The sequence below is a fragment of the Nicrophorus vespilloides genome, unplaced genomic scaffold (assembly GCF_001412225.1).
Source record: "Nicrophorus vespilloides isolate i.1.1-1 unplaced genomic scaffold, Nicve_v1.0, whole genome shotgun sequence".
Lineage (NCBI taxonomy): Eukaryota > Metazoa > Arthropoda > Insecta > Coleoptera > Silphidae > Nicrophorus > Nicrophorus vespilloides.
The window spans coordinates 413817-434940 of NW_017100092.1; the positions used below are offsets into that span (position 1 = coordinate 413817).

Genomic DNA, 21124 nt, shown 5'->3' on the forward strand with positions numbered 1-21124 from the left:
TTGGCGGTAACATTCTGGATATCGGCGTAACAACGAGAAGATTAAAGCGCTTCATCGATAATTTATTTTTCAGTAAATGCTATACTTTTTTGTTTGTTTAAATTTATAAAAGTTTTAAAAAATATTGTAAATTAATTGAATTCAAAATTATAATTTTCTTTGGATATTTTCATTATAGATTATTCGAAAATCTTGCATACATTTTGTTAATTAATGTAAACTTTACGTGTGTCTAATCCATTCAATTGAAATTCGCTGCATGTCGAAGTTCATATCCGCCATCTATTCGGAATTATTGATATTTCCGTCGCATAAGAAAATACGAATTATTGACCGTAACCCACAACGTATTTAGAAACTCCCGATACATTGGACATGCACGCATTAAAACCGATGAAATATTCACGTTTACGATTGCAATAATATGTATCCAAAGAGAAAACCTCATTAGCTCCGATATTGATTTCTGCATCAATAATATATTAATAATATTTCATATTCGATGTAATTATTCAAACACAAAAAAAATAACTATTTGACGTCGGATCGAAGAGGCAGGAATAAGAGAAGGGAGCGTCGGGGTTGGTGTTACGTAATTGAAGTTGCGACACACGAGCTGATCAAAGAAAGAGCGAGTGAAAGAAAGTGTATATTCGTGTTTCTTTCTGTCCCGTTATTGTTCTTTTCATATTTTGAATCGATAATGCCGTGTCTTTGTGGCTTAAATAATGTAGGAATTGGAAGAACACAGATGTCCTTCTGGTTTATTAAATGCAGCCGCGGATTTCCCACACACCCAATATACGTGTTATATACGAACCAACCCCGAACCCAGCATGTGATCCTTGTTTGGAACAGGAGAAGAAGGGATAGTGTGAGTTTAGAACTATAAGCAGGTCCTTGCGCGGATCACCGTTCAGTTCTTTTGCTCTTGCCGTTACCATCGAGTTGCATGGTCATCAGTTCCGTTCTTCTCGTTGTTCTTCATGTTTTAGGTTGTACTTAAAGAGCAGAACCACGCGCGTGCCGTTGTTTGAGTGCGTGTTTATGGTGTGCAAATGCCCGAAGAGAGAATAGAGAAATCTTGTAAGAGAGCGCTTTCCAATTTCTTTGCATTTCTTTTCTTTTCTCAAACCGATTCATCTTCGCCTAGTTTCTTGCTTTTCACGCTTCCTTCGTCAATTCCATTTTGCCTATTTGCAAATTAACGGTTGTTGTTTTTTTTTAATATATTATTTCCACAAGCAGCTTTCGAGAACTAAAATAAATGTCGCTTCGTTTAATGGATCGTGTTTTCTGCATGAATCAAGTTGCACTCTCGAGAGCTTTCTAAAATATGAGCCATTTTGTGCATTTCAAAAATATGTGATAAAACCGAGTTTCAATTGCACCGATTGACCTACTTCTATAAGTAATAATAATACATTGAATTTAATTAATCTAAATTACGGGAAAAATATCCTTTCTAGGACGAAAGGTCATCATTTTTTTAAAACATGTGCACAACGTGAATTAAAACTTATTGGAACATATCCAACACACGACACTGACCTATATACATAAAACAATAAAATTCAAACAAATTTCAAAAATTTATTAAAAGAATTTGTTTTGAAAATAGTATTTACTATGATTTTGTCTAGTTCTTATATTTTATATTCAGAATTATTATTTTATAGATGAAATAAATCTGTATACTTTATATTTCGTATTTTATTCTCTTTTGACTAAAGTCCAAAATGTTTGCTTTTTTTAATGAAATCTAAGCATTCATTTCAATTATGTTATTTTTTTACACATGAGTATGTTTATTTTCTTGAAGATTTACAGCTAGACTAAAGTCCAAAATTTCACTCATGATACTGTTATACTATGATTAATCTATATTTCTTCATATCATTTGAAATGATTCAATATAGTAAATACTTACTTTTAAAATCAGTAATTTGATATCTATTAACAGTTACGAAATCAATTGAATTTATTATACTGCCGACAACGCAAATTAAATAAATTGCAAAAAAAAAATCCAAGTTTCCACTGTACAGTAAAACATCGATTATTCGTGTTAATTCGGGAACGTTAAAGCGCGGATTATAGAAAAGTATGGTTAATACAAACAAAGCTTTTATTTGCTTTAACTCTTTGAGGGTGGGACACGCATTGTTCCATCTTTTGAACATACCTAGTGGGTCATTATTATATTCATTTATTTTGACTGGTATGTTAAAGGATGGATTTTTATAGTCCATACCCTCCGATGTTAATTCATTTGACGAAGTTGTATGACTCAGTCGTCGAAAATTTTGTTGGGTCTATAAACTTAGATGTTTCTGGCACTGCAAGAGGTCAAAACTTGATATTTAAATATGGATAAACAAAATCACATTTTATTATGGTTTTCCTTGAAAAAATATTTACATAACAACAGATTTGCTCATGTTATTATTTAGCTCGGGAGTTCTCAAACTTTTTCAGAATCACTGGTTTAGCTTACAAAATAAGTAAACACTAAGTCGGCCGTGACGACGGTTAACCTGAACCACGGTAAATTGAGGCACGGATAATCGGCGTTTTATTGTATTTATATACATATTAGGTTGAAAATTAGAAATAAATATACTACATTTAAACGCAAAATTTAGGACTCTCAAACAGTGTTAGATATTCACATTCGACTTCTCTCATATTTTTTTTTAAGTTGCTTATTCATGCATTGGGGGCCCCATTTCGTATTTAAGCCCGGAGCCTCAAAATCCAAAGGTCTCTTTTTTCTCATTTCTTTCGTTTTTTTTTATTACTTTTGATTTAAAATCAATTATATTTTTAATTATTAGAAACGAAAAAAATAATTAGAATTATCACCATGTATTTATTTTTTAATTTGTGTAATTATAATGAATTAACATTTTTTAAATATGATTCATCATAAATTTATGTATATCATGATTTTATTTTTGCACTTTGAACCAGACAAAATAATTTCACTGTTTTGAAATCTAGGTCAATGTGTATAACATACCTTTATTGTAATCTTAATGTTAAATCTAATTTTAGTTTATTGATTTTTATTTTAATATCGAATCCTATTAATAGATGTTAAAAAAAACGCGTTTCTAATTATATAATACAGTAATACCTCGCACAGTGATGGTTTAAAACCGGACTAATTAAAGACTTTAGAAAAATAAGCACTACAAAAAGAGGCTTGATATAATTTATTTTCTTTATAAAATAAATTACTTTTTAAATTATGCTGTAAGAACTAGAATGTATTGCATGGCAATATATTATATTTTTTTATTATTATATCCTATATTCAAATATATAATGTAATAAAATAACTTATTCCAAACAAAAAATTAAATATATAATGTTAAATGTTTGTCTTCACTTCGTAAAGTGTATAATTCATTTACAAGTTATTGACAATTGCAAAATAATTAAAAAAAATATATATTATAGACAACGATAATTACACAAAGCACGATCAATGCTATTTTTCAATAACAAATGACTCAAAATGAATAAATTCCTCATGTAAATAAAATAATTCATTCAGAAGTATCATTATTCCACTTATTTATTGTTTTATTTGATTTCTATCTGTATTTTCATCTATGCTTCGTTATAATAAAATAATGGCACAAATTACGTGTTAATTGTCTCGCCAAGTCAAGGATAGTTAATAGTAACGTCGTGCATGAATGATTTATCTTGCGTTTACCGATTCGAAAACCATGTTAATCAGGCGTGCACATTTGATCACGCTTCAAGTATACTTCTTTTGCAATCTAAAAATAATTATTTTCATTTGTAAACAAATATACGATCATGATTTATTTTCATAATTAAATTTAATAATAAATTCAAATTTAATGCAATTTCATAGTTAAATTTAATAATAAATTCAAATGCAATATCTGTACAAAATACAGGAAGTAATCATTAATAAATTAAATTGGCAGAAATCATTTGCTCCATAGACATTAATAAATAAAATGTAACTGTTAATAATGTTAGCTATTATTGAATGAGTGGTGCAAATCTAGGTTACAGATGAGTTTTAAATGGTGATCTAACAAGTAAAAAGTGTAACGAACGACTCGTTGCTATGTAAAGACACGAAAATAAATTATTAATATATAACTGTTGTTCTAATAAAGAGAAGAAAAAAACGAAGCATAAACTTATCTGACCTGAATAGGCTCGGAATAATACCATCGGTTAATACCAACTCAGTAAAAATACGGTAAACGTAATTCGAGTATAAATATAGCAATACCTCGCATAGTCCAACTTAGATTAGTCAGAATTCATTATAGTCGGATTTATGAAGCAAAATATAAATACTTTCTAAAAAAAAAATAGTACATAAAATGATGTACACAAAAATGTTACTAAAGTTTATCCGAAATAAAAATTGTTAATGTTATGAGTTTTTCCTTTTGTTATTTGAAAGATGTCATTTTTAGTTTCCTTTAGAAAGCAATTGCGAGTAATTACATGAACGTGTTTACAGCTGTTAGTTTAGCGTCAATTTAAACAGAAGAGCAAAAACGAATATAAAAAATGGAATATCTCTTTACATTGTTGAATAATTTTTAGTTTTGTCGATGTGGAGTCCTAGCGGTAAAGTCTAGATTAAAAAATCTGAATAACAAGTAATATTTATTTAACACTTAGTTGGTAAAATCTGAATTTACCTTCGAGTTCCTGACAAGCATAGTTAAGAGTTACATTAGAATTATTATTGCAATAGATTCACTTAACATATTTGCAATATTCATGTCAAACGCAATGAAATCGACATTTTTTAAACAAATCAAATTGGATCTTTTACAATAATATCAATCGGAAATGATAATAATTCAAAGGTGATGAACTAGCATAAACCACACCTAAAACTGAACTGCATAAAAAAATATTTCAATTAGGTGATATTACAAAGGTGTTGTGTATTTTGAGCTGCATCGAAGGAAATAAATTATTAATTCAGATGTTACGATGTTCAACAACTAATGACACTAGAGGAAGCAATAAAAGAAAATTTTACCTGAATTGGTAAATCGTGTTTCAACAAATTCTCACTCATCGTTGGTAACTCCTGTTGGAACTTGGTTGCGAATATAGCCGTGACATTGTACCTTCAGATTACTATTTATTTTGAAGCTTGCAAAACTCTTTGAATAGTAAAACTTTCACTCATTATGATGACCTGAAATAACACTTATTCAGTTTGATAAAGACTAGCATTTTTTTATATGATCAGAAAAAAAAATATCCTATATTCAAAGTTCTAAAGTTATATGTTTTATATAAAAAAGATTTTTATTACTTGGCCGAGATGCCTAATATGAGTAATTGAATTTTTTTTTAAACACGTTCAATCAAACGGACATAACTACAACATTAGATTTGAAAAACATGTAATTGACCTTGCACAAAACTACCCATTTATTCTCATCCAGTACATTACTGATCAATTTAAAACCCATTAATTATATATTTTCAAATGTGGCATTACTTTATGATGTAACATGTATGTATGTACGATTTCAAGTTTTTATAAAACGTTTTCACTCGTATAACGAGAAAAAATGTATTATTATTTGTTAATTTATAGGTGAAATAAATATAGAAGATCTTACATTAATATATGAATATGTAATCAAATTTAGATAAAAACTAAATATATTTTTAAAATTAACATACAAATCCTAAAGTGGATCAAGGTAAAAAGAAATATATTTAAACAAACTAACAAATCTTGTGAAGTTAGTTTAACAATTTAATTAACACAAAGATCTTGATTTTCAATGCAAATAAAAATATTTACAAAGTATTTTGCCATCAATAAATACATTCTTTTTGCAACTTTCTCTTACATTTACGAGTTAAAAATTGTTAATATTGAGTTTTTCAGCGTCATTGCGTTGTTGTGTGGTTGTTACTCAATAATTGAATTGTTAGTAATATATGAATGAAGACTTTGATTTATTTTTTTTTAATTACCTTAGAATTATATTTGTTAAGTACTACTGGATTGACTATTGTCCAGTTAGAAAATTTCAAAAGTAACTCAATTTTAATTGATGAAAATAAAAATTAATTTTAAAAAATTAGCAAACAAAGTTATATTTTGTATATTTACATTATTTTTTCTCTTTGAATAGTCAAGTCTCTTTTTGTGCGGTATTAAAGTCTTTAATGCGCTTTCGAATCGTCTAGGGCAGGGTTTCTCAAACTATTTTCCGTGTTCCGCGTTAATAGGTGTTTCGTGAAAAATTGTAATGACAAAATAAATAATGAATATTTTTCAAATTTTATTGATTATATGTTAATACCTAGCCCACAAAATAAACAAAGTGTTCCGTAAAATTCTCAATGTGTTCCGTTGGAGGAACGTTGATGGAATCGAATACCCGCATTATGCGATGTATTGCTTTAATCATATAAAAATATCAAATATATGGTGTAAAATTATAAATGAGTAGTAAATTATACAAAATATTCTGATCATAAGATGTAAATTCTTAAAATAACAAGTGATTTTCTGTAAACACAACTTTAAAAAATTCAAACAGTTTTTTTTATGAATTTCAATGCATTATACTCAAAGAATTATTTAATGTCGAATGACAATCGTTCTAATGTATATATCTTGTATAAACACATTACGACTAATGTTTTTCTTTTATCAATTTTAATTACATAATTGAATTTTATAGCTAATGCACGAAAAGTATACTCAATCAACGTATCATAAAATATATCAGCAATTAACATTAATCATCGTAAACATAATGATTTCATGCAAATATATATACTTTAGGAACAAATAAATATACGTTGTCAGAATGACGTCGTTAAGTCATATATACAAATTAGGATAGTCATGGACAACGCATGCGCCCACTTGAACTTTTCAGTTATGAATGTTATGAAGATATAAAATCATTTGTAAGAAAATTAAAGCTTGATGAAAATCATTTAAGGTTATTAATAATGTGACCGTAAAGATTTCTAAAATATTTTATAATATTTTTCAAATAAAGTCACAAAATTAATTAAAGAATTACAATATTCTCATAATATGCAAAAGTATGAGGAAATTTTCAAAATATTCTTAACAACGTGGCGTAAAATCAGTACCTGTAAATTTCCAATTCAGCTAATAAAATTACAATCAAGCATAGAGTTAAAGTGCATGTTAGAAGGGAATAAGCTTCATTTTTATCATAAATGTATCCTCGAAGATAAATTTCTAAAATTAAAACGACTGCAAATGTCCATTACAACAGCATTTGGGAAAATTTCATGGCAATCTGACGTTTAGTTCACAAGTAACATTTGCTTTTGTAATTTTCAAAACAATAGAAAAATATGAAAATATTGTGTGTTGATAAAACATTGCTTTTGATGGGAAAAATACCGTTCAAGCAAAGCAATGGCTTGAAAAGTGTTATGGGGACTCTTCTCCGTCGAGACAATTGGTAGAGAAGTGGTTTGCTGTTTTAAACGCACAAATTCGGCAATTGTTGCAGAAAACATAAAAAAAGTTACAAAATGGTTTTAGCCGATTGTAAATTGAAGTTGTGTGAGATAGCTGACACCCTGAAGATGTCAGAAGGCAGTGCATTCACCATTTTGCATTAACAATTGATCATGAGAAAACTGTTCGAAATGGGTACCTCGTTTGCTCAATGTGAACCAAAACAACAACGAGTTGATGATTCCGAACGATGTTTGGAGCTGTTTAAGCGAAATAAAAAGGATTTTTTTCATGCGATATGCAATAATGGAAGAAACCTATACAGCTATACACCAATATACCTTAGAGAGGACAGCAAAGAGTGAAATCTGTATTTAGAGGCCAAAGATAAATCGTTCTACAAAAAAGTTATCAAAATGTTAAAGAAGCGTTAGAATGAAGGAGACTCTTGAAGGAGACTATGTTGATGAATAAAGTCAAAATGTAGTAAAAACGAAGTGCAGCAGCAGGTTGCTCGATGAAAACAGGACCAATCAACTAAGATGTGTCACTTAATATGCAAAAGATATGAAACAGTATACAAAAACAAGTGTCACCTTGACTATAAAGAAATAAAATATTTTGAATATGTTCTTTGTTTTATTTTTTTACATATATTTTAGGGGCGACTAATAGCCGAATGGTTAAGTCGAATTCTGGTCAAAGCCAGGCCCTTTGTGAGCCCTCTCGGTGCTTGCAGCAAAAGAACCATCGTTCATTAGAGATTGACAGTGAAATGAATGAGGTTCAACATATGGACCTTCAGCAAAATCGATGGACAATGACAGTGTTAAAAACGTTCCAAAACTTCCGGATGTAGCAGGCGCGCGGGACTCTTCTCATCGTCACTCGTTATGCCAAACGTCGCTCGTTAAGCGAGTAATTTTTCCTACAATTCATTTGTTATGTATTCATTATGTATTCCAATTAAAAATATAAAATTTGTTGGAATTATAATATCGTTTCATTGACAATAAAATAACAGCAATATGCAAGAATTATAGATTAATTTTATTTGACATAAATTCAATTAATGATTCATTTTAATATACCACGGTAATACGATGATTCGATAAAGAATTCTAATTAGAATGATTAGTTCCAAGCTATAACTTTCAGTGTCAAGTTTGAATGTTATATGAGCTTCCTCTATCATTAACAATAATTATTTATTTACGTGCCACTTAAATTATGATGCAATTATAAAGTATCATCATTAAAAAAAGTGAAGAATTACATTTGATTTGTTCGAACAAAAAAAATCAAGCGGAAAGATATATGTACTTTTAAACAGTATTTTTTTAAAATTTATTATTTTTTGTATTATGTATTAATGTATTTTAACGTAAATAAAACAATAATACAAATTAATACAAATAAGTCTCAATTACTAAGAAAAACGTAAAGAAAGTGAAGATAAATAGAAAAATATAAGTTGAATGAAAACTAAAAGTTAACAAAATAAAAATATAATTAATTGTTCTTATTTAATTAGCGTATAAAATCGCTTGATTGATTGTAATAAGAAATTTAATAAAAGTACCATTATGTAAATATAAAATTTCTATAAAAAAATGAATGTATACAGCATTTAATTAATGAATACAAAAAAAGATTAGTTGCAATAATACATGTATAATTGCATAGTCGTGGTTTAAGGAAGAAAAATTTCATGATGGATGGAAAGTAATAATTATCACCGTTTATTAACAAAAGATTAAATGTTTTTGTTGCACTTAATTGAATTACCTTGTAATAGTTCTTGTCAATCAACATGAAATAAAAAGTGGAGAATTTGAACTTACAATTAAAACTTTCCATCAGTGAATAAGTATATAATTACAAATAACTAATACTTAATCATGCTGAAATAATGGTCAGAATGACGCTACAAGTTATATTTTTCATTTTCATTTTTGCGGGTTTGAAACCTTTTTTATTTTATCCGAACTTGACTGATGAGCAACAATTACGATACGTTTGTAATCTATGAGGATAGTCCCAGAAATACCCGACCTCACATATATATGGTTGCTGTTTGATAAAAACGAATATTGCAGTGGTTGACCAAATGAGGTGACCACGCCAGAAATGGTGAAGAAAATCCATAAAATAGTATTGGATGACCGTCGACTGAAGTGCGCGAGTTGGTAGGCATTTCAAAAAGTGCTGTACATTAAAAAAACGATTTTCTAATTTCAACTTTTCTGCAAAACCGGTTTTTGAATGAACATAGGACATAGGATTTTTAACTATCACAAAATAACGACTAACAATTATTTTATAATCATTTAAAATAATATTTAATTTGTTTTGTTCCTAAGAAAATATGATTTTAAAAAGGAAATAATGTTCAAACATGTTCTTGTTTTGGATACAAAATTTGTAGAAATACTCACTAACTTTGCACGCAGCATCAGGTTTTTAGTTATTGACAGAATTTTTCCTACAGTAGAATTAAATGCTTTTTTTTAGGCGAAGAGTAGTTGAAGAGGGAATTTGTATTGTGTGTTATTTTATTGATTTTAGCAACACGTTTCATCGAATACATTTGTATCCCATTCATACGGTGAAGTCTGTAATTTCTGAAATATTAGCTTATATATAAAGAGATGTTTAATAGGTGTGTATATTACATACTTGTATTCTACAACATATATTTTATTAGATTTCTTTCTTCTTTTGCATCAGCAAAAAAAATAATATTAGTCAAAAAGTAATATTAGTACGGACAAGTACAATTTTTGAACCCCGCAAAAGTCAAAATATTTTTTTTTAATCAAGTAATTAAAATTTCAAAATTAATTTAAAAAAACTGGGCATATTGACTGAAAATTTGGACATGAGAAAGCAGTGCGCAAAATAGATGCCAGATCGCCAGATTTATATTTATTGAAGCTATTAAATATCGATGGGAAAAGTGTATCATGTTAAAAGGAGACTATCTATGTTGACGGATAAAGATATATTTTTTTCCAATTTTTTGTGTTTTCTTTTTAGATTGGGTACTTCTGGTACTACCCTCGCACCTCATTCAAAACTCACTCTCGGAACTTAATTAGCAATATTCTTAATTTGTTTTATAGTACATATGAGTGTTTTTATTTAGAATTCAACTAAATATAAGTGTACATCTCATATATTATTAACTAAGAGTTACATTTTCGTCTTAATACTCTTAAGACTAACTTTGAATTAACATAATGGGAGTATAATATATGGTAAGGGAAGATAGTGTTTTTCCGAAGAATGTATTTAGATGACTGTACTTAACTGTCCTCAAACATTAACATGTTTAGGGAGATGTACATATTTGTAGTCACAGGGCCGGATCCAATAAGTGCATTTGCTTTTCGGGGTTAATCAACAGTTATAATTAACATATTTAAGGAATTACATTTGTCGGTTGTAGAAATATATGTTTTTTAAAGTGCCTGTTCATAGTATTATGATTGCAATCAAATGTGTGCATCCTTAAGCCTATTTTTCATAATTCATAAGCAAGCTGTGTCTTCATCTATTGTATCAATTTTTTAATTTTAAAATAATAAGTATTGATAATTTTTGAACAGGTCAAAATGACTGGTGTTGGTAAATAAACCAGGTTATAATTTTTTCTCAGAAAATATAAAGTATATTAATACGAAAATAATATGCATATTGTAGGGAAAATATGAAAGGTATTGATATCTTTAAGAAATTGTACACCAATGTGCGAAAAAAGGTCAAAATGACTAATCTGTACTTTTAGTGTTAATTTAATTATAAATTGCACATTTTAATGTATTTGTCTTACAAAGAAGTAAATGAAAGAAGATTGCGATCAAATAATTAGAATATAATAAAATATAATCAATTACGTTACAAAAAATTAATGAATGAAGTAATGTAATTGGATTGATTAATTCAAATAGAAATTGCATTTTTTTATTCTTCGATGAGGTGAGAGTCAATACATAAAAGATGCATCTAAAAATAATTAAAAAAAGAAGAAGATTTGGTGAAAGTTCAACAAATTTCTCTCAGTTGTGATCTGACACGACAAAACGAAAGTGAACAAATACGCATTGGAAGATCCTGTTTTCTCAAGATGACTCAGATACTAAAGAACTACAAGAATATTGTTTGTTTTGACTAAGACCATACCAAAGTATTACGTAAGATTGCTTCAGTATCAGTGCTTTATCGTGGTTAATCAAATTACCGTTGGTTTATTGATATCAGCGGTGTTTTATTGATCCATTGATATCAGCATATAAAATTCGTGCAAATACAATTACTTCCTATTGTGAAGATTCGAGTAACCAACGAGTCGAATGCATTAATAAGTGATGGAATGAGTGTTCAAAAAATTGCAACCAAAGTGACAATTAAAAATAGAAAGAGATAACAAAAAAAAACACTAAAGCAATTACATATGTGATTTTTTAGAGAAAAAAATTAACGTCAAAATGACGGAGGATTGGTTATAAAAGGATTTTCGTTTTCCCCTCCGACAAGCAGAAAAGCACCGGCCATTTGTTGAAACGGCAGCACGAGCGGCACCAGTTGACCATCGCGCTGTAAAAAATTACTATCAATCTCTTTCGTAATATCGGATTGTTTAGAAAGTGAAGGCAGCTTACGCACAAGCACATAAAATCGTACTGCTCCCGTTTTTCCCTTCTGGCCTTTTTTATTCCGTTCATCTGACGGTTTTCTGCATCGGAAAATTCTACGTTCTTTCGAAGGAAGTGATTGTGATTTACGTGAGTAGTTTTTCCTTTTTGAACACACATGAGAAAAGCTTCATTTGGCCTAGTGTTTGTAATACTTCAAAAGTGATTACAATGACGTTAGTATTATTTTTGACATTTTCAATGTGCTCAATATTGCAGCAATGATATATATTATTAATGCATATTTCGATGATTTGGAAACCAAAACACACTGACAAAAACAATTAGTAAAACTCCATGAAAATACAACAAAATAATCAATCCATTTTATTATTGACATTTTTTTTTCAATGAAAAACTTTCATATTAAAATATTCAATTCAGAATCGAATCAAAAAATTTCAAATATTTGTAATCACATTATATAATTATATATTATATATATTATATAATGCAAGGTTTGTATTATTATTTTATCGAAGAAAAACTCACATGTAAATAATGAAAAGAATAAAGTGAACAAGTGTTATACAATATTCATATACATGACTTGATATTAAATTAGAATAAACAATATATGTATTAATTGTTTTAACATAATAATAATAATTTATTGGCCAGACATCAATAAAAAAAAGAATACATTCTATAAATAAATGATAATAATAACAATTCTCAAAACAAACAAAAATAAATTCTAACATAAATCAAAAAATATATTTTAATAGGCTGACCAAAGGTCTTTCTGCCCATTTTTTTTTATCATATTTCTATATTTGAGTAAATATTTTAACAAAAAAAATACTAATTAATTATATAAGTTTTCACATTTATATATTTCATAAAAATTCTAATAGTAAATTTTCGAATTAATCAAGAACAAACTGAAAAATTTAAATAAATAAAATATTTAATTTAAATTATGCTTATTGAATTTAATGGAATAATCATAATAATTTGACTATATTGGCCATTATAATAAAATTTAATTATTATAATATAATACTATTGTTTACAGATGGAAATTAATATTATTGTCAAATACAATTTTTATGATCATTTTTTTAAGAAAGGCCATTAACAATTTTATAGCATTAATAACATTTGAGTAAATATTATATATGCAATTTAAGCAATCTTATTGACTAACTGTATATTTACCAAGAGTAATATATAAACTTCAGATATTTTAATCTATCAGGGAAAATTAGGAAACATTCTCACAGCACATTAGATTGCATACTGAATTAGTAATATTATTAACGGTACGTTTAATATTGATTTAATTATATGTTGAAATATACGTGTCCATATGGTATGTAATGTTATAGAGGAAATAGATAAAATAGTTTTTTTTGCATTAGTATCACAATAAAAATTAATTACAGTTTTTGAATAAATACAAATTTAAAATGCTTATTTGTTTAAATAAACTTATTGAGTATTTATTTCTGAGAAAAACTATGCATAAATAATTGCGATTGTTTGCAATATTTTTTTTCATCGCACTTCCTTTCACATATGGAATAAGGTTATTTTTTCGTAATATTATTTTTGTTCGATAAATGTATAAAAAAAAATTATTAATTATATTAACTTACTCACTCGTTATTTTTGTAAAGAAACAAAGGAAAAATCATTTAAATATTATTAAGTAAAGCGTTTTGATACTACAAAAGTAATGTAAATATATAATCAAAAGTGGCAGAAAGACTAGATGAAAGGACTTACACATTTTTTAATTATTATTACAAATTAGGAATTTATAAAAAAGTTATTTATAAAAATTATTATTTTTTTGTCTTTTCTTTCAAATAAATTGGAAATATTTTTAGCCAACAATGTTTATCTTGCATACATTATTGTACCCTTTTAATTCCTGACAGATTAGATGATATAAATGCATATTTCCATCGACAATTAAATCCTACAAATCTAGTTAATAAACTAATGCGGAGCAATTTGTCTGTTTTTCTCACCTTCAGTCGAACTTATAACATTGCATTCAGATTCTTTTAATAGTCTACATCTGCAAACAATGCATATGCAATCATTGCAGGTACAAATAACTTGAATGATCTGCGATTTATTTCAGTATCGTGATAATACGGATGCGGATGCGGATGATAGTTTTGCACTGGTGACTTAATAGTTAGTAATAAAAGTAAGCAGGGAATATTTTAATAAATGTGAAAAATAATATTAATTGAAAGTTTAAGTAAGTTTAGTAACGTTTATTCTTAATATTTGAATTATTGATGATTTCTGTGTTAATCAATTTAAGAGAAGTAGTATAATGTAAGTCTTACAATATTCACGCTGAAGGACTTCGTGGTCGATGGGAAATCTGCTGGGGAAATCCAGATGTTATATATCTATATTTTATTTAGTTTATATATTGAGTGATATATTGATTTATTTTGATTATGTTTCAGTAAAATTATGGGGATAACGACAGCCACCAAACCAATGGAACTTCTCGACGCGAATGGCAACGAAATGATAAACAGGAATCATGTACTGCATGATTCACTGATCGCTGTTCCGGAAATCTCGAATAACATTGGAGAATTCTACAGAGATGCGAAGATCTTCATGACCGGAGGAACGGGATTCGTGGGAAAGGTCCTTCTGGAGAAGCTTCTACGCTCCTGCGACCTCATCGACAGCATCTACCTCCTGGTGCGTTCGAAACGCGGGATGGCCATCGACCAAAGGTTAAAAGAACTCTTCAAAAGTCCGGTAAGAAAGATCCTGAATATACTTTATCTAAGGCGTAGAATTGAACGTTAAACTGCTTGCAGCTCTTCAATAAAATTAAAGACAAGGACGAGAACTTGCTGAATAAAGTTAAAGTAGTCGAAGGCGATGTTTCCCTTCCGAATTTGGGGCTTTCTCAAGCCGATATAACGGATTTGGAGATGAATGTTAATATAGTTTTTCATTCCGCTGCTACCGTTAGGTATGTATACGGCATTTAATGTTGATATTTGGATTTAATTGTGGTTAATTGTTTAGATTCAATGAAAATTTGCGTGATGCCGTCGTTTTGAACACCATGGGAACGCAACGCGTTATGGAACTTTGCACTCGCATGACGAACTTGAAGGTATAGCTTAGTTAGTGTAATTATTGGAAATACTTTAATTGTCTTTTGCAGAGTGTCGTTCATGTCTCGACGGCTTACAGCAACGCAGATAAAAAGGAGATCGATGAAATCGTTTATAAGCCACCGTTTGATCCGTACTCGATCATCAATTGCGTGGAGAATCTTCCGCAGGAGGCTTTAGATCTTCTTGCGGAAAAGCTATTGGTAAGTTGATAAAATTGATCATCGATGAAAGTGAATCTTACGTTACGATGTTCGCAGAATAAACATCCCAATACGTACACATTTACTAAAGCCATGGCCGAGTATTTAGTGATGGATTACTCAGCTCAGCTTCCCGTCTGCATCGTGAGACCTTCTATAGTGACCGGTGCTTGGAGGGAACCGATCCCTGGATGGGTGGATAATGTTTCAGGCGTTACGGGGATCATGATGGAAATCGGTCGTGGATCCATCAAATCCATAATTGCTAACGAATCATTAACCATGGACTTGATCCCCGTCGATATAGTCGCTAATTCTTTGCTCACAGCCGCTTGGCACACTGTTGCAAATAGGTAATTCTTGATGCTAACTATATGCTTACTAACTCATTCATCTATTGTTTTCTTTTTGGTAGATCTAATGTTATGCGCGTCTACAACTGTACCAGCGGCAACATTAACAGTATACTATGGAAGGACTTTGGTACCCTGACGACGAAGTTTGCTCTCGAATACCCAACGAAATATTTAAGTTGGTATCCAGGCTTCTCGTATCGCACCAATCGCGTCATGCATTGGATTTGTGCAGCCCTTTTCCAAACCATCCCAGCTTGTATATTCGACATAATCTTATATTGCACCAAACACAAACCAATGTAAGTATCCAAATATCAACCACCAATTCTTATTGGTGGATGCGCCGGTTAATCTAACTTAACTAAATAGTAACTTCTTCAACTATTATCAATCTTAAAACATTTTTTAACCGACTTTTTACAGAATGTATACAATCAGTAAGAAATTCGAGAGGGCCTGCAAAGCTGGCGAGTTTTGCTCCTTGAATGAATGGGACTTCAAAGTTGAGAACCTAAGGCAATTACACTCCGATGTGAATAGAGCCGAAGACGGAGAAAATTTCAACGTGGACATGAGCAAGGAGAACGGTTTCACATGGGAGAAGTACACGCACGATTTCATGCTCGGAATCAGGCAGTACGTCCTCAAAGATGACCTTTCCAGTTTACCACATGCAAAAACGAAATTAAATAGGTACTGTTTAATATTTCAAAATGTATTATTTCATGAGAACTATCAACCAAAGTCTTTCTACCATATTGATTTTACGATTTATGTATATAGTTTACACTTTTTGACATTTTCGTTATTTCAGGTTCTATTGGGCAAATCGTGCAATTCAACTCATATCGATGTATGCGCTGCTGAAGTTATCCATACTCTGAATACTAAAGTCTAGCCAAAATGTGCGTGGGTCTTAGCGAAAACATATCATGTACGCATTTTATACTTTTTTTATTTTATTTATAAGTTTAAATATATTTATACCTTATAGTATGTATTATAGTAATTTTATGTTATTTTTTATATATATCATTTATACTTATTTTCTTTACATTATTTTTTTAGTCATCTACGACTTAGAGTATTAATAAATTAGTGTGTTTTGTTTTAAATATTGTTTTACTATGCTTCCTACCGTAACTATTCACATTTTAATAAATTTAAACGTTTATTAAATTTTATATGAAATTCTACATAATAATTACAAATCGGGGGTCTGGAGATGAACGTTAATACACAATCATCTATATATAAAATGATCTGTTGCCCACTCATCGATTATGCCTCAATAACTTTGCCGTGACGGAGTGAGTGGCCCTCCGAACAATCACCATCAAACTACTGTATGAACCAGTGTTGGATTTCAGCCGATTGGACCGAGTGCGCGAAATCGGGTCCCGCAGCACATCAAAATGTATATATTTAAAAATATCAACAGCACAGGGTTTATAAATATGGAAAAGGAAGAACTAAAAAACATGCAGCAGGTTTAATTTTTTTTTAAAGATTCTAAGGTTAATGATACATCTATTGATATTGTGAAGGAAGCAGATTTACATGGTTAGTCGAAGAAATGGTAGCTCTAAAATCTATTCTTTCAATATTTCCAAGAACCATTTAAAATGTCTGAATTTTTATCTGAAAAGGACAGAGCTACAGCATTTCCAAACTTATTTATTGCCCTTCGAATATATTTAATAATTCCAGATAGCGTTGCTTCTGGAGAGAGGTCATTTTCTAGATTAAAACTTATAAAAAAAACTATTTATGATCGACAATGACTCAGGATAGATTAAACAGTTTAGCAATGATGTTGATTGAGAGTCAAGAAGTAATCCAGTTGGATTTTGGTACTGTTTTAGAACATTTTTCAGAACAAAAACTTCGAAACATGTAAAACATCTCTTTATAGGTTTAAATTCAATACATTTTATTTATATACATTGTTTTTATATTTGTTTTTTTAATGTAGAAAATTGTCTACCTTATGGTTCATGACTTTTAATTTTTATAACTGCATTTTGTTTTAAATAAATATTTCAAATATGTAAAAGCTAATTTGATGGGCTGCGTAAAAAAATCAATCGGGCCTCGCACTTAATGGATCCGGCCCTGGTATGAACACACTAATATAACACCCATTTTGAACGCAATGACATATTGTTTAGAAAGTTTTCATCCGGACTTTCCAGTCTCGATACAGTTTACCGGTGTTGCATTTTAAGAGTCGGAGATCGGTCTAGAACCGGATTTCCTGCTAGACTCTTTACGAGCACATATTGTCAACTTTAGAAGTACTGCAATAAATTTGATACTTCTTATGATATTTGTGTACATTAATTTAGTTTAGTTACAAAAGTTTTAAACCTAAGTGTTATCTACCGAAGTCTTTCCACAAAGTATAATAATATACGGAGTGTAAGGTTTTTGAAGAGAGATCTATGCTCGCTAAAAAAATAACAAATATTACAAAAAAAAAAATAACTTTATTTCTGAAAAATATTAAGGATTGAAGAAATAATATTTCTTTCTAAAATCATTCAATAAAACTACCATCAGCATCAATAACTACCTCTATACGAGATCTAAATCGTCTACAAGAATGAATTAAGAGATTAAAATTCATAGCAGACATTACTCTGACTATAGCAGCTTTTAAGGAATATTTAGTGTTATGGGGGTATTCATTTACCTCTCCCCAAAAATTCTAAATACGTAAAAATGGTAGATTGATGCCCGGAGAGTTTTTAAGTGACCGCATTGATTTTCTGGGATCATGATCAAAAGTTTGTCATTCTCAAAGTTGAGGTCGCGAAAAATATTTGGGGCTCGCAAAAAAATTGATGACAGATCAATCCAGGATGTTTTTCTGCACATAACCAATCTTCGGGCAGTCTTCATATTTTTAAGTGCAAAAAGAGCACTTATCAGAGCGTTTGGAATGTTTTTTTTTATGCTTGAACACTTCTTATATGTTGCCATATTTGTTCAGCAACTTCTTACGAACTTTAGCTACATTCAGAAATCGCGATATTTCCAAATCTCCATAATCATCTTTTAAAGCAGTGCTCCGCAACCTATTCTCACCCACGGCACACCAACATTGTTCATAGAATTCCGCGGCACACCAAAAGTTAAAATATATAGATATTAAATTGATACACAAATTTCACAATAAATTTTCATTCATATTTTATAAGTATACATACATAAAAAACATAAAATAATTAATAATTAATGTGATACTTGCGCATGTTTCAATGAACACAAAACTTTTATATTTGGCTCAATATTTGACAGCGCAAACCCGAAGTTCTTGGTCGAGACCTTTTAAGCATGATCGCTTATTACTTGAAAAACTTTACTCACATGAGACGCAAATGTAAGTAGTTGTTAACGGTTATCCAAAAAATTTCGTAGATTTTATTGCATGGACTGCAAAAGAATTTCGAATCCATTAATTGCTGGTATATTTCTAAGCATCCTTTTTATAACCCTTCCTGCCAATGATCTAGATTTTTTTTGAACCCTTGTAATTTGTCGGAGCACATCAATATATTCTCATTCCTACCTTGCCTTTTTTATTAAGTTTATTTGTATGCTCGAATATATCAGCCATGTATGAAAGTTTGGCTATCCAGTAATCATCATCGAGGTACTGGTATAGTTCGGGCACATTTTGATTTCACCTCGTAGCGTCGCTCAAACAATCTAGCGAAAACTTTCGAGGCAGCCAACGAACTTCAGTATAAAGTATATAATAGGGTATAATAAGGATTCATATTCAGCTCCCATTTCTGCACATATACCAAATATTCGTGAATTTAGGGCTCTCGATTTAATTATGTTCATAATTTGAATGCATTCATTCATCGTGTTAAAAAGTTCCTCTAGCAAATTATTGACCATTTGACCATCAATGATTCTCGACGTATGCAACAGTGTGTAAATTGTATTATCGAATTTATTTGGACTGTTGAAAAATCATTTAATTAGAATATTGTCGTATTTGACCGCGGCACACCTGTATCGGCAGACCGGTTGCGGAGAACTGTTTTAAAGCAACAATTGCAGCATGTCTTTTCATTTAGTCATCTTGGATTCTGTCATTACTTTTAAATTACTAACTTGAAAAGAAAAATTTAGAATGAAACACCCTGCATAATAGAAATTAATTCGGGCAAAAAGATCTATGGTCAATAGCCCTTTACAGCAGTTTATTTTTATTTTGTTATTGAATTAAGTTTATATTTTGGTAATTTATTGTTGCAATTATTATTATTACTTTATAAACTAATTAAAATTTCAAAATAATTAATTAATTTAGTGTACAATTCGAAATAAAACTAGTAAATTTGACTTGTAAGGTTTTCCAAATTTTCCACTGAAAAACAATAAACTTCTGCATATATTTTTAACATCGACATTCTCGAAACCTACTGATTGATCCATTAATTAATTAATTTCTTGGATTCTACTTTCTTCTAATAGTAAAACTTCTGGACACATTATGCTTGAAATTGCGAACTTCGTTATAAGAGGTAATGTTAACCGAGGAATTACTCGACTGTACGATTATGATACTTCGTTTTAAAATATTATTTTACTTATTTTATTATAGAATTTTAGTGTAAATTTATGATATAAACCATATCATAATATAATATATGAAAAATTAACAAATTTAATTTTAAATTCAGGAATTATTACTATAGCTTAAATAGATTTCATCATAAATTATCACATTTTAATTGAAATTGAAACATTAATGAAAAATTTTGTATAAAAAAATGTACAATTATCATTCCGGTAAGAACAAAAATAGTTTTTGATAAATTTATCATGAGAATTTCACGAAAATATACTTAACTTTTTCTGTTATTTTATTATGTTTTGTTTCAAATCATATAAAAACTGTATTATTTTAAATTAGCAATTTCGTTAACCTCGATATGGGAAGTTTCCAGTCGATAATAACTGTTGTGGTTATACACTTCCTGGAATAAATCAGGCAATCCTATTTGTTCTTGAAAACTACCAACAAACATAACATTCTAATTATTTTATAATTCCACAATATTTTTCTCCAAGTTTTATAAAAATCGATATCGAATGTAAAATAAAAATGAAGAATATCTGTTTTATGTCCAACTGTTCACGATCGATGATTGTGATCCATATAAAAAACACAATTTAAAAAATCATAATGATCTATACAAAAAAAAAAGTTTATTAATAACAAAATACATTTATAGTCTGG

The 21124-nt window shown here is 29.4% G+C and overlaps 1 protein-coding gene across 3 annotated transcripts; it reads left to right on the top strand.

Moving 5' to 3' along the window:
* Window positions 1-935: 935 nt before the first annotated feature.
* On the top strand, window positions 936-16835 carry LOC108567622 (putative fatty acyl-CoA reductase CG5065). 3 transcript variants are annotated; one of them, XM_017928205.1, is made up of 9 exons: window positions 936-1086; window positions 14628-14934; window positions 14997-15154; window positions 15211-15301; window positions 15353-15505; window positions 15563-15858; window positions 15921-16160; window positions 16285-16554; window positions 16676-16835. In XM_017928205.1, the coding sequence occupies exons 2-9, from the start codon at window positions 14635-14637 to the stop codon at window positions 16743-16745; spliced, it is 1578 nt and encodes a 525-aa protein (XP_017783694.1). In that variant the 5' UTR covers window positions 936-1086; window positions 14628-14634; the 3' UTR covers window positions 16746-16835. The 3 variants fall into 3 exon arrangements, with proteins under 3 accessions (XP_017783694.1, XP_017783692.1, XP_017783695.1); XM_017928203.1 differs by lacking the exon at window positions 936-1086 and adding an exon at window positions 12048-12282 and having other exon boundaries at window positions 16676-16834; XM_017928206.1 differs by lacking the exon at window positions 936-1086 and adding an exon at window positions 14328-14410.
* The last annotated feature ends 4289 nt before the right edge of the window (window positions 16836-21124 follow it).